This window comes from Athene cunicularia (assembly GCF_003259725.1).
Source record: "Athene cunicularia isolate RWA chromosome 1 unlocalized genomic scaffold, athCun1 chr1_part1, whole genome shotgun sequence".
Taxonomy (NCBI): domain Eukaryota; kingdom Metazoa; phylum Chordata; class Aves; order Strigiformes; family Strigidae; genus Athene; species Athene cunicularia.
In genome coordinates, this window is record NW_020799091.1 from 70,420,738 (window position 1) to 70,435,635 (window position 14,898).

The window sequence follows — 14,898 nt, forward strand, 5'->3', positions numbered from 1 at the left end:
TTTTTCCCAGTGCCTCCTACCTTTTTTTTTTTTTTAAAAAAAAAAAAGTTTTGGAAAAATCATGAAATATCTACCATACGTTTTCCTCTTATTACAACTAAGCTATCAATAGTACCTGTAATGCTTTTGACTAGGTCACAAAAAAGAGTGATATTTAAAATGGTAAATGATCAGCTTATTGGAAGAGGTAGCTGAACATCTTTGGAGAGTTATTACATTTTACACTGATGGCCCCTTCTGTGGATTCTGATTTTTTCAGCCACCCTTAAATTGCAATATTAAATAAATGTAATGAGAAGTATTCCTGGTTGGTTTAGTTTATATTCAGTAATGAGCTTTAGATGTAATTATCTTTGAAATTTTCTCAGCATTTTCATAAGGTTCTTTTCTAGGTTTATTTTTATCCATAACTGAAAATGCCTGCTATAAAAACATTTCTGGTTGCAGAGAGGCAATAATGTGCTTACCTACTAATATATTGATAAAACCTAATCTTTAGCTGGGTGGAAATAATTAGTTTTCTCTGTATACATAGAGCCTTAGTATCTAATGTACGCATGTAACTTTTCAAGTACAGTTTAAAGGTCTTATGTCATAAAAGACAACCTCATTACTCCAAAACATGTATTTCACCAGCAATCTCAAAACCAGAAATTAAACGCTAACTTTTCTGTGAAAGAAAAAGTAACATTTACATTAATGGCAAACAGTAATCCATGTACAAATGCAACTTCACACAATACTGACATTTTGCCGAAATTCAGCATCAGATGCCTTCTTTTTCGGGTGAAGTGATCTGCCAAATCTAAATTGGATTGCAGTTTTGCAGATGAAGTACAGACTTTTTATGTCTTCACCCTAGTTGTTTCTCCATCTTTTTCATCTATTAATTAGCTTTTCTTGTGGAGATATAAAATTATTTCAGCATTTGAGGTGTGTATACTATTCTTGTGAAAGATGTACATAGCTGAGATAGAAGGAAGCAGCCTCAGTTACTCTGGTTAGAATCAGAGGAGCAGTTATGAGAACTAAGTATATTTTGTCCCATCCCCACAAAAATAGTTCAGTGGAAATCTTCCCTCGGAGTTCAACTGGCTTTGAATTCAGCCATTAGCCCTAAAAATAACAAGCTTTTTCAAGAGCAGAGAAACTAGTGTATCTTTTTATCCTGTGCCCCCAGCACTGTACCTTTGCAATAATCTCGGCTCTGCATTTGGCATCCCTTGTTCCCATCTCCCATTGCAACACCTACATTTTACTTCTGCAGACCTTCTCTCCTAGCATCTTTCCTAATCACCCTGCAAGTCTCCTCCATATCTCTTAATTAGCAGAGAGGAGATGGGCTGGTTTTGCTGAGGCTGTTTCTGAGCTACATGCATGCTGACTGGCCCAGTCAGCGAGCCAGAGGGAATAGATGACTGCTGACCTCACATTTCTACTTAATGAGGCACTAATTTAGATCCCTCTCCCCTCATCTAGTCACTGCTTCTCATGAAACTTGTAGAAAAGAAATGAAGTTTGATCTCTGTTCTTCTTTGTCAGATGCATTGGAAAATGAAAATGGGTTCCTACATTAATACAGTGAAGCAGCCAGACAGCATAATGCATATCTCTTTCTTACGAAAAAAAAAGAAGCTAAAATAAATGAGAAGAGTTTAAAATACTATTCTAGTATTTTACCAAAGCATTAGTTATGGTCACTGCATATGAAGAACCTCTGTAATTTCTGTTTCCTGTTTGTATTTGTTAGGCTGCTGCTTGTAAGTATTCACCTTGACATGGTGAATCCCTTTGATTATGGTTGACAAAAAAGTATACAGTCCTTTGTCTTGAATGGTCCACAGCATGCAAGGATGTCTAATGTTTCTGTAACAAGTTTGCATCTGCTGGGTTAATTAGTCTTTCATTATAGTCAAACATGTCCGCAATGTTGTCTGACTCAGTTACTCACTAGAGGTTGTGGTCACAGCATAGAAAACAGACTAATTGGATCTTTTGACCACAGAGAGATGTCATGGCCTGAAAGATGGGCAAGATTTGTGTCTATGTCTCTGCCTGCAGTGAAGGGGAGATTCTTAGTGGCCTTGGGCTCCCCAGTATTGAGGTTGTTGAGGGTTGCAGCAGTGCTGACAGCACTCGGGCCACGAGGACCCTCCTCAGCCAGGCGTTTGCGTGTGCTTGGGAGTTCTTGGGAATCAGACCACTGCTCCCACTGCCTGGCCTCACTCCTCTTTCCTGAGAGACTTTGCAATCTTTTTATTTTCCAGCAGAAGCACACAAGCTGTAAAGGAAACAGACACAGGACTGGGGGTCCCCATGTCTGTGAGGGGTTAGGTGGCCACCAGCAGCTTGTTCTGAGCCAGGTCTCATGTCACTAAAACTTCCAGACCTGTAACATGGGTGTCAGTGAGGTCCCATTAGTGTAAACCTTGTTCAGGTAAAATCAGGTTGACGTTCCTTGTCTTTCTTTATATAAATTCTGTTCCGTTAGGTAAGCCTAACGCATATGTAACGTGCATTCTGCAAGGCAAAATGTTCAGAGGGAAGCTTAGAGGTTCTCTATCTATTTACTGAGTTATTTCCCTGGGGGATGGTAGTAAATAAACATGAATTTTGACATTTTTTATCTCTGGGTGACTGGCTCATGTTGAGTTCAGGTTGTTGGAGTGTAAGCGATTCCTGTCTGCTGGCAGGGTGCATGAGGCAGAACAGGGTTCCTAGTGGGGCAGTGTGCCCTGTTACAAGCTGGAGCATTTGTTGGCAGTTTCAGCAGAGACTGAAACTTGAATCAGCACTGAATGTGAGCAAACTTGCTGCCTTAAGAGAAGCTCATTGCTTGCTGCAGTTGAAGCATGCTTGTGGATAAACTTAAGTGTCTGTCCTCTAGGTAAGCAAAGGCATTAGTAGGCAGGGGATTCTTTAGTAAGCATCTTTAAATGAAAATGAGCTGGACTTCAAAATGCAAGTTACAGTTATGCTGTGAGCTCTGAGCAGCTTCCTAGGTCTGAGCCATGGATAAAATGATGAAATAAAAAAAGAGTTCAGAATAAAAACAAATCTGGCCCAGAAGATATGGAATGAGGCCCACTACACGTTACTGTTATTTGCATACTCTAAGGGAGGACTAATTTATGCAAAAGAGAGAGGAGGAATGAAGAACTGTGTTTTCTGTACAGCAGTATTTTTTTTTCAGATACCTCAGTGATCTGGGGTGGGATTTTTGAATGCAATGGGAATTCATTATCCTCAAATAAGGTTGGAGTTCATCCTTTGTCCTGACAATAAATTACATAAACTGTGGAGATCAGAAGCTGTTTGGCATATAAGGATTAAAAAGTACCTTCAGGCAGACTTGAAGGAGTGTCCCCAGGCAGACCTGTGCTGCTGGTGCATCTCCCCTGCCAGCTGATGCAGTTCCCAAATACTGGAGAGCTAACCCGGGGAAAAAACAGTAATAGCTTTTGCTGGCCCAATGAGCTGACCTTGCTCCTTCCAGGGGACAGAGATATGCCAGCACTTGGAAAGTGGTGGGGCTGAGGGGCTGCAGGGCAGTGCGAGACTGGGATGTCCCTGTGCATTACAGCAAGAGGATCAGTGGGCTCAGGTGTCCCCTGATCCAGCACCCCAGGGATGTATCTCCATGGCATGGGACCTTCCTTGGGTCCTCCTCCTCCAGGGAGAGCTATTTATGATTGTTTATAGCAGTGATGAAATCACTGCAGCTCCCTGTGGCATTCAGCTGGACTGACAGGAGAGGGCAGAGGCTCAGAAGCTCTGTGGCAAAGTTCCCTTGAGACTGAAGCCCCTTGAGGCCAGCACATCTTTTGACTTGTTTCTTTTCATTTGCATAAAATAGCTTCTCGCAAACGCCAACAGCATCGGGAAAAGAAGACACCAATGATAACATCACTATATTCACCAGGATCTTGGATGGTCTGCTGGACGGCTACGACAACCGACTGCGACCGGGACTGGGAGGTAGGATAATGCGTTCTCTGTGGCTGGTCCCCTGCTGTGTGGGACCGTTATCTACATGATGCTCCTGCAAATGGGTACCTGCTGTCGGTATGGGCCATGAGGAGAGAGTTGTGTTTCATTAGGTAAATGAAGCCCAGAAAGTAGATTTGTCTTCTGGCAAATGGGACACAATACAAAGGTCACTGAAAATTGTCTTCTTTCAGTCATTGAGGTCATCTGAGGTTGGGTTAGGAGAGCATGTGTGATGCATTCTTTCTGTAATTGAATACAGTTAGGGTTTCTTTTCTTTCTGATACTCCCTAAGGTGAGCGAGACAGGGTGCTAGCAGGTTGCTGCAAGGTTCTCTCACCGGTCAGCACATATAAAATTATGCCGGTGACAAAAATCTCTGTTAAAAACAGATCTCCAAAACATCCATTTTTAGACAGCTAAGGCAAATCTGTATTGATATGTCATTTTGATAACCTCTACAGCAGCTATTTTAAAAACATAACATGTGAATGGTTGCTTGCCATCCTAACCTTGTTGAGACCTCCTTCAGCTCTCTATCCCCCAGATTTCTCTCATCTTCTACCCATGTGTAAACCATCTGTTATGTTTCTTCCTGGCCCTTTTTTAATCTGGCTACCCCCACCCCTTCCTCTTGTGAGACCAACACATTGCTTTCATCCCTTTCTCTCCTTCTCCTCTCACTTTACACAGAGATGCTTGAAAATAGGGCTCGATGCTCCTATCTTATATAACAAACTTCTGAAATTCCTGCCCTTAAATTAAAGTAGTCCTGGATTTGAAAAGATGCCAGAAGGACTTAGAATCTTGAAGGTAGAATTAATTTCACCTAACTTTGGACATCTATAATATAAAACTCTGAAACTGGGCAGATCAGCAAGCCAGCAGAGAGGAATAGGTCCTTCCAAGATATACCTCATCACATCCTATAGTAGGCATTGAATATGAGACAGCAATGTGAGCTCACAGCCAGAAAGCCAACCACATCCTGGGCTGCATCAAAAGCAACGTGTCCAGCAGGTCAAGGGAGGTCATTTTCCCCCTCTACTCCACTCTGGTGAGACTCCACTTGAAGTACTGCGTCCAGGTCTGGGTCCCCCAACATAAGAAAGGCAGGGGCCCGCTTGAGCAAGGCCATGAAGATAACCAGGGGGCTGGAGCACCTCCCTGATGAGGACAGACTGAGAGTGTTGGGGTTGTTCAGCCTGGAGAAGAGAAGGCTCTGGGGAGACCTTATAGCTGCCTTCCAGTACTTAATGGGGGCTGACAGGAAAGATGGGGAAGGATTTGTTGTCAAGGAGTGTAGGGATAGAATGATAGGTTACGATTTTGAACTGAAAGAGAGTAGATTTAGATTAGATGTAAGGAAGAAATTCTTTACTGTGAGGGTGGTGAGACACTGGCACAGGCTGCCCAGAGCAGCTGTGGCTGCCCCCTCCCTGGCAGTGTTCCAGGCCAGGTTGGACGGGGCTTTGAGCAGCCTGGTCTAGTGGAAGGTGTCCCTGCCCAGGGCAGGGGGGGTGGAACTAGATGATCTTTAATGTCCCTTCCAACCCAAACCGTTCTGTGATTCTGTGGTCTATGATCAAAACCTGTCGGTCAGAGGAATTGCAGCCTTGAAGGGCCTGTTTCTTTCCACTGATTATAAGAAGAGACTAGGCTCCCAAAGGTCCACAACTGCATTTGATCAGGGATGAAATTCCTCATCAAACATCTGAATTTCAAGCTTTTGGGGAATTTTGAGTAATTCATAAATTGTTAATAGAGAAATGCACCACAAGCATGTATTTGCATCTTAAAATAATTACTAATGCAGAGCCTATATTTTATTACAGAGAGAATAACTCAGGTGAAAACAGACATCTATGTTACCAGTTTTGGTCCTGTGTCAGACACAGAAATGGTAAGTTTGAGCATGTGGCTGCCAACTCCATTGTATTTACTTTGCTAAAGTCATTTTTGGAACCATCGCTTCTATTCAGATCCTGCAATACCTCAACTGTTTCTTTGTGCCAGGAATACACCATTGACGTTTTTTTCCGACAAAGCTGGAAAGATGAAAGGCTACGATTCAAAGGACCTATGCAACGCCTCCCTCTTAACAACCTGCTTGCCAGCAAGATTTGGACCCCGGACACTTTTTTCCACAATGGCAAGAAGTCTATTGCTCACAACATGACAACCCCAAACAAACTTCTGCGCCTGGAGGATGACGGCACTCTGCTGTATACCATGAGGTAATAACTGGGATTGATTTCTTCTGATGCTGATTCACAGCTACCTCTGCAAATATTTGTGGGGAGCGTCACTTCCCCAACTCCTAGTAGAGCCGGGCAACCAATCTTTCACACATATTTATGTGAATATCAAGAAAAATGGAAAACATAATCTCTGCCTGCAAGTACCAATTAATTTGTAGCTTCTGAATACTGCTAGTATTTAAATATTTCCTTTGATTAAATGGGAGGCATATTCTCAACAGATTTGATGATTCAGTCCAGATTTTTTATGAAGATCTGTTCTCTCATTGTTTGTATTTGCAGCTGCGATGCTGATTGCAGAACTGTCTCCAAGGCCAGAAATTGAGATCTTGTTCTGGGGCAGTACATCTTGAACCCTTGGAGCTTTTATTATTATTATTTTTTTATTTCACTAATAATGCTAAAAGGCAAATCATCATAGCGATAAATGAAATAACCTAGCAGAACTGTGAAGCTGCTTTAGCAAGTACTTTCCTGAAAACAAAGCTGGCACATTATATTGGCAGAGAAGCAGACTGGTGTCTCAGATCTTCAGGGTTGTGCTCCTCAATCTGATTAGAGGATACTGTCAAGCTTCATCATTGCATAACTTAGATATATAATATCGGTGATGTTAGAGGATTGTCTGAAATTCTTCTCAGGCCAAATCCCACATCAACGTACGGTAATTTGATCATTAAAGGTAATTAGCCTGTAGTAATTAAGACTGCCATCTATTTTCAACAGCGTAGTCGTATGGACAACAGCTGAAAAAGAGATGAAAGGAAAAACCTACCGAGCAACAAAGTGTTATTCTGAGATTTTCACATGCAAGCCTGGAGTGGTGCCTGAGATGCAGCAATGTGCTCAGGAGCCTGAAGTTCGGTGCTGAGATACCCGGCTTTTCAGCAGGCAGCCCTCAACGAAGGAAGTGGGGAGTTGAGCTCCCACCAGCACCCTGTCCTCCTGCAGTGCCGGCTCCGTAGGGCAGAGCTGACAGCCACCCAGTGCCGCATGTTGAGAGGGCAAGTCCTGAGCTCGCTTCTGGGGCCCACTGGTTAAGACTTGTTTGGGCTCAAGGGGACTGCACTTTTGTATGCAGTCACCTGGAGCTTCCCAGATTTTATTTCAGGTGTTTTCGACCTGTTTTGTTTATTTATTTATTTTGCCCCTAGCCTTAAACCTCTTCTTATTAAAGGAAAAGCAATTTAGAAGTAAGGTATCTTTACGTAAGTCCTTACAGCTTTAGACCATCACAGCTGTAACTGCACTAGTGCTAAAAAGGGTTAGACGTGATAGAGGTCATGTTTTAAAGAAGGGAAAAAACCCCCTTGTTTTCTATTATGTGTATTGCTGTTCTCACTAGCCCCAAGTTAATGATCTCTGCAATAATGAACTGAAACAATGTGAGGATGCACATACATGCTTATATGAATAAGAGCCAGAATGACTATCAGAGAAAGTTATTTTCACAAAAATATTTTTAATGCCAGCCTTAAAACCAGTCTCACTGCTGCTAGGGCTACACTGGTACCACTCCAGAGACTGCTGCAGAGGCAATTCCCAATTATCTGTGTAAATTACTTGTGCAAGTAAAGTCCAGATCAGGCTTGTAGTCAGCCTGGAGCAAAACTTTATGTCATATGGTGGATTCGCAGCTCGCATGCTATTTCTGTGCAAGCACTGGATTTTGCAGTGTTAAAGAAATGCAGCGAGGTACCGAGTCATGAAGCAATGAGCTGAGCCACTTGAGGTAGTGGAGCAAGACCTGGGTGAGCCCAGACTTGGGTATGCTTACCACTGAATCTGAGTTACTCTGTGGAGGTGCCTCTCCTATGACCATGGCAGAGCGTTGTCACATCAGGTGCCACAGGCTATAGGTATATTGAGGAAAAGACAGTGCCTTGGTCAGCATATGCAGCTGGAGAAAAAATTTGGGTTTGACACAGACTTTCTCATCCCACTCAGTCCGTTTTCCTCTGGTTTTCATGGGGGAAAGCTCTTTGGAATTGATGTTTTTGTAGGCTACAGAAAGACAGAATGCTTTTGTAACCTAAAAAACATTCAACATAACTTTTTTTTTTTTTTTTTTTTTTTTTTTTTTCTGGTAGAATTTTGTGTGTGGGTGTGCGTGTGTGTGGAAATAAATTCCCACTAACCATGGTGTATGTGATAAGAAATGGAGCGTAAAGCTTTTTAAATAGTTTGCCTTCCACTATTGCAAGTAATAACTTTAAAAATAAAAGAATGTCTGTGCTATTCTGTTTAAACACAAGTCAGAAGACTGCTTTTGAAACGTGCATGGAGCTGTGCACGTTTTCACGATGGGTGTTTCAGCACTGCAAGCGATACTCTGCCACGAGGTGGCTTGAGGATCCCATCCTAACCTATGCAGAGGTGGCTGTGATATGCAGCCAGCCCCTTCAGCTGCCTCTGTATGTCCTGATCAAGGTACCAGCTCAGTAGTGCTACCTAGCATGGCTTCTCGTGAGAAGAGAGGCAGTATTGGGCTTTTTGAGGGCAGAGCTGCTTGTCTTGGCAGTGGTACACTGGTTGAAGGTACTGGGTTTTAGCTGGGGTTTGAGCCCCATCTCCTCTAGGTCCCTTCAGGCTTACTCAGGTCTCAGGATCTGGGGATGTGGAGACAACCCTCTGTTAGCTCTGCATTCCCCTTGTTTCCAAGGAGGAATTGCAAGCTTCCCAGACTGTACGTAGGAGTAAACCATGCGGAGAGGATTGGACCCTCTGTCATTGACAGAGATGCCTGAATTGCTTTTGCAACCTCGCATCTGGCTGCCTGAATGAAGCAGAGGAAAGCAGCCAAGTCAATGCTGACCTTCCATCTTATTTGACTTCCAAATATACTGAGTTTGATCAGCTGAGCAAACTTCCTACTTTAGCACTTGTCAGTACATACGTTTTCATGATACACGTGTTTACTTATAAATAAAAATGTATTCTTTGCATATTGCATTTGATGATACGTTATCTAGGTCAGAAGTTGATGGCATATATGTTACTAAGGAAATCTGATAAATGGGCTTCTGTATACATGTAGTATTGAAACCCTTCTGCATGAATATAGGAGCACAGCATTCTCTTTAGACATATTTCATAGACAGCAGCGTTCTCTGCAGGGAACAACATAATAATTCTGGTTGTCCTTGATTTGTTAGGCCCTATTTGTTTCATTTCGCTAACGTGGTTTATAAATGATACGCTGCTGAACTGAATGTTGCAAATTGTGTTTCTGCCCCTAGAGGGAAGTATTGTCCGTATATCCACTTTTAAATGTTTTTTTTTGTGTGTTTTTTTTTGTTTTGGTTTGTTTTGGTTTGGTTTGGTTTTTTTGTTTTGTTTGTTTTTTTTTTTTTTTTTCAGTAAGAGCACTGTGGTAAAAAAGCACTAGCAAATATGCTTCATGTTTCACTAATCTGTATAGAAAATAGTTTTGTGAATGGAGGAAAAAATTTAGTTCTTTCCCTTTAAAAACTTAAAAGATATTTAGTTTATCTTATCTGAGAAATAAATGTAAAAAGCATAAAATTAATTTATTCCATGAAACTATTCTGAGGAATGGGGACAGTAATTTAAGCAACCTTTTCAGGCAAAGAGGAGAACCAACATGTCTCAGTGAGCTGCATTTTTTCACTCAGTGGGAATTGGCTATAAAGACAGAAGCGTTGAAAAACTTCACTGTAGAACGCCAGAAAAAAACTGTGAAGAAGCTAGAAACTCTGTGAGGTAGAGCATGCTCACTAGAGCTAAACTTTTGGACCATAAATAGCTTTTCGTCAGCAGCTCATAGGCATTTTTTTTAATGTTTGTCTATCAGCTTGTAGATACTGAAAAATCTTTCTGTGTCATCGCAAGGGCTAGGCTCCTTAGAAACCCACTCTCACTGTCATTTTGAAAGGAACTCAAACCCCTTTTGCTACCACTAGGACTAACAGGCATCTGATATAATTTGGAATTTTAAATATGACATGGTCATATATCTGAACATTGTACAACCAGATTTTTTCCATGTTATTATGGCAACTGAAGGTTGGCAGAGATCCTGAGAGTGTTTACAGTTAAATATGTCCCATTATTCTGCAGATGCATAGTTTATCAACTGGAGACTGCAGACATGTGTAGGTATGGTGTTAAGAAACTCCAAAAATTTTAGTACAGCCCTGAAATACAGTTATCTTTACCACTCCTGGAAGATATTTAAAATTCAGCCATGTGTAGGATGACTACCCACTTGATGGCAGCATAACCACACTGCTTGCTGCTCTGTAGCAAATACACTGGCTTATTTAGGCTGAAAACACTGTTTCTTACATTAGCAGTGAGCACTAAAATTGTATGTGCAAGTGTACACGTCCTGGATACATGTTAGCACAAAGTCTGCTCTTCTATGAAGCACTTGATTAGCAAGCTAACCATTTTATGTTGTAGAGCTATTGATTATAAAACCAGTTGACTGGAAGATACGGTGCTTTTAGGACTTTCATTGGGAAAGGCAGGTTTTGTTTGCTTGTTTTTTTTTTAATGGAAAATTGGGACAAGGTGTAATGCTTTAAACTGAAAGATGGTAGATTTAGATTAGATATAAGGCAGAAATTCTTTACTGTGAGGGTGGTGAGACACTGTCACAGGTTGCCCAGAGCAGCTGTGGCTGCCCCCTCCCTGGCAGTGTTCCAGGCCAGGTTGGACGGGGCTTTGAGCAGCCTGGGCTAGTGGAAGGTGTCCCTGCCCATGGCAGGGGGCTTGGAACTAGATGGTCTTTAAGGTCTTTTCCAACCCAACCCATTCTATGATTCTATAACAGTTATCCTGTGATAAATGTGTGGGTTCTCAAGTTCTGACTTTGCCAGATGCAGGCCTTTCCCAGATGCAGGTTTGCTTGCATAGCCCTGAGCAAGGAGCGACCAACAAATCTACACTTTAAAATGAACCCTTAGTTTTCAATCAGCCAACTGTCTAGATGGGAACATTTCTGTTCAATTTGAATATGTTCTTATTTCAAAGAGAAGAGTTCACTTATGTATCCATTTATATTTACAGAAAGGGATCTGCCGATGCTTTTGGGCATTATATAAATATTACAAAACTAATTAGGAGCTATCAAGCCATACAAATACACATTTCCTTTCCTCATGTTAGAATTGCTGCCTTTCTTTCCTATTCAAGCTTCAAACTGCCTGAAGCTGGGGAAAAAAAAAAAATCACATTGGTCTGAATCTTGCAGAGTGATGAAAAACTGCCGTGATGGCAAGGACTCTCAGCTGCTTTTCATCAATTCAGATTTTGACAGAGTGAGAGAAAACAGGGATATATGAAGTGAAGGGCCCTTCCCTGAGGATAGCAGAAATATTCTTGTTTTAACACCACGCCTATTGGTTCCCATCTCTCTGCTTTGATTGCACATTGCCCCATGTCTCAAAAGTTGTCCTTCAAGGAACTAAGATTTGTTGTTTTGAAAAATCCATGGCTGGAGTTACCCACAGAGAGAGAAAGGTATCAGAGGAGACTGTGGTGTAACACATACAAAATGGGCAATTATGACCTGCCCAAATATAGTCCCTATGTTGAGTGCATGACAATAGCCTATTCTGCCGATACTAAAAGTGGGCAGCACCCCACAGAGATCTCCATCACAGAGACGGGAACTTGCACAGCAAGGGCAGAATTGATTAAAAGACAAAACCCAAACCAGAACCAGCCCATCCTTGGATGAGGAAGATGCTTGCCTGGACTTTGAGGGGTTACAAAAGGTCTGCCTTTAGTTTCAGGTCTGCGCTGAGCACAGAGGCAGACCCAATTTTCCCTTGGTGTTAGCTGGCACAATTTCTGCCAGATTGCCTTGTGTTCCCCTCTGCTTTATAAGGATGAGCCAGGAGGGCCAACCTGATGTTGCGGGTGTACAAGGAGGCGACAGGGTGACTGAACAGAAACTGGAGGGAAGCAGTGCCCAGATAGGCACTCCCCAAGGACCTCCAGGAAAACACAGCTGTGCTGATGACTCTGTCTTTGCCCATATCTGCAGTCGGGTCCCAGCTTCTGCAGCTGGGGGCCTTGGAAGTACCTGGTAGATGCTGAAGAATTGTTATGGCTACACTATCTTTTTTTATTACCAGGGGAGGATAACATTACAGGGAACTCCCTAGTCATTTCACTTAGATTGAAATTAAAATCTTCATCTGTCTAATTGGAAATACCATCCCCTGAAGTACATTTACTTTTGTGCTGAAACATCAGACTGTCAATGTGTAATCTAAAATACACCGTGGTGGAGTGCACCAGGCAGGATGGGTGGGATTCACCTCAGCTAATTTTACTCATCTATAACATTGATGGCTGCAGCTGAGCCTCTTGGCTCACAATTCCTCCCAGTGCAGGGGAGAGACTTTCTTAAGGAGTTAGGTTTCTGCATTGTTTCAGATGTCTACTCTAGTATGAAAGACGGTTATTTCCCTCCACTCACACTTTAGGGGGTTCCTGTTTTTTCAAAGTGGCAGATAAAGGAGCATAGGGTAACTGCTGTTACTGTTGATGTCTGTGTTTAGTCACATAAGTCCCATCCTATTTACTTCCACTGCCGTTTCCCAGCCCCATACTCAGGTAAGCCTGGATATGAGTAGTGTGCCAGCTGCCTGAAGCTGTGGGATGTTCTGGCCAGCAGCTGGTCATGTAGTTATGTTGTGGAGGACTTGCAGTTTCCTCTCCGTGCAACATAAAGCCCAAGGTTGTGCAAGTGTAGCACAGATGAGTGCACTTAAATTGGATTCAGTCCTCCACTTCCGTCTAGGTGTATGTAGGAGGGAATATAGTGCACTTTAGAAGGAACTAAAGAAACCCTAATAAACTGCAATCCTGACTTTATGTGTTTAGATGAAGGGAAGAGTCCATAGAACACTGGTGAGGAAGGCGGTGTCTAGTGAGGGATGCCAGAGGCCCACTAGCTGCTGGTGGGTGCCAGGTACATGTGGCTGAGTCAGGAGTGGAGGGTCAGAACAATGCATTTGAGGGCTTAGGTAAGATAGAGTTTTGCAAGAAATGGGAGTAGAAGGGTTCTGGAGAGCAGGATACTTGTTACTGATGATGGTTGCAGGAATAACTAGAAGGTACTGGAGGCTGGGGCACAGATATCTGAAGTAGTCAGAAAGTAAAAGCATGTGTGTGAAGAATAAAGAGCTTAAGGAGACTGGAGAGCAGCTCCAAGCTACTTCAGAAAATAAAACAGGAAGGGCCTGGTCTAAGATGCTTCAGAAATATCTGATCAGATGAACATATTATGGTGGGGTGAGAAATTATTCACGGATCATGTTATACTACAGCTACCCTGTAGGAAGTTCTTGATAATTTGCCCTTCTCTGAAGGCTTCATCAAATCAAAATACCAATATATAGAGCTTAGTAAAGTTGTGTAGTGGGCATGGGTAGGAATAGTCTTCAGTGTCGCATTCCATTCCTTTCTACTTGGATTCTTCAGCCTTTCTACAGAAAGCTTCTTGGTGTGATGGTGCAGATGAAACAATGCACATGGCTTGTCCTTTAATGAGTAGTCCACTGGCAGTGCCTGTTTCTAGTCTGTTGTCTACTTTGTTCTTCAGAAGTCTTAAGACATTGTCTTTGGAGACCTCAGTTACTTTCTAAGAAATCTTACTATGTTAGCTCATTTTACACTGATGTTCAGCCTGACCTATCCTGGTTTCTACTGTTAAAGTAAAATTTCCTGAAATGACATACACAAATTTGTATCTTACAGTCATGTTTATATCACTCAAAAGATTCCAAACTGTTATTTCTATCTGGTTGCTATAAATGATGAAGTAAATCTTTTTCACCAGAGTCTAGCTAAAATGGTTGTGTCCATTATATGCACTATCTCTAGTATAAAAACCTAGGAAGAATTTCTGCAAGCAAGACTGGACTTTGCATTCACTTTCAGATTCAGCTAAAAGATAAGGGAAATTAGCAAAACCTCCTTAGTCAAAATAATAAATACCTGCAATGGTTTTGCCATTAACTGTGCATCTTAAAAACGTTGGTTATGCACATTCATTCCAACAGCGATTAAACTCAAACCACTATCTCTGTGTTTGCTCAGTCAAGTGGTAGAAAATGTACCTCACCCATTCTACCTACTTTTGCTTTTCTGTCTCTTCTGAAGGTGTTACCGACCTGACCTGTCACTGAAGTGTAGGCACAGCTCTGCTGCCTCCCTTCGAATGCAAGGGCAGAGGAGTGCATGCCCTGAGGGAAATAGTACCCTGGATCTTGATAGGAGCAGGGAGCTCCCACCCGGCTGCATAACTGCATCTTCATCCTGGGGAGATATCTGGGTGGAAAGAAGGAGCTAAGTGCTTTGTTGAACATGGTTTAGCATGGGGACAGTCAAATGTCACTAGGAGATTCAGCCCTTCTGTCCCTCAGGTTGCACTATAGCAAACAGGTGCTTACACTGTAGCAGATGCTAGTACTGGTGGAGGTATAAATAGCAAACAGATGGTAAGTTGAGTCCTGTTTAATGACTCTTTATGGTACAAGGGATCAGAGGGCTCTTTCTCTGAAGCAACGAGCACCCACAGCCTGCCCCTTTACCTGGCACTTCATGGCTCTTGATCAGGAGCATGTAGCATTTCAAAAGCAAGGCAAAAAACCCCAGGTAATTACATCTG

General features: G+C 42.3%; 1 protein-coding gene across 1 annotated transcript in view; it reads left to right on the forward strand.

Annotated features, from left to right (window-relative positions):
* The window catches only part of GABRA5 (gamma-aminobutyric acid type A receptor alpha5 subunit), a 115,262-nt gene that overhangs the window by 64,465 nt on the left and 35,899 nt on the right, over positions 1–14,898 (forward strand). The window contains exons 7-9 of the mRNA XM_026845944.1: positions 3,857–3,978; positions 5,823–5,890; positions 6,004–6,224. Coding sequence (XP_026701745.1) covers positions 3,857–3,978; positions 5,823–5,890; positions 6,004–6,224 — 411 coding nt within the window. The remainder of the gene's footprint in view (positions 1–3,856; positions 3,979–5,822; positions 5,891–6,003; positions 6,225–14,898) is intronic.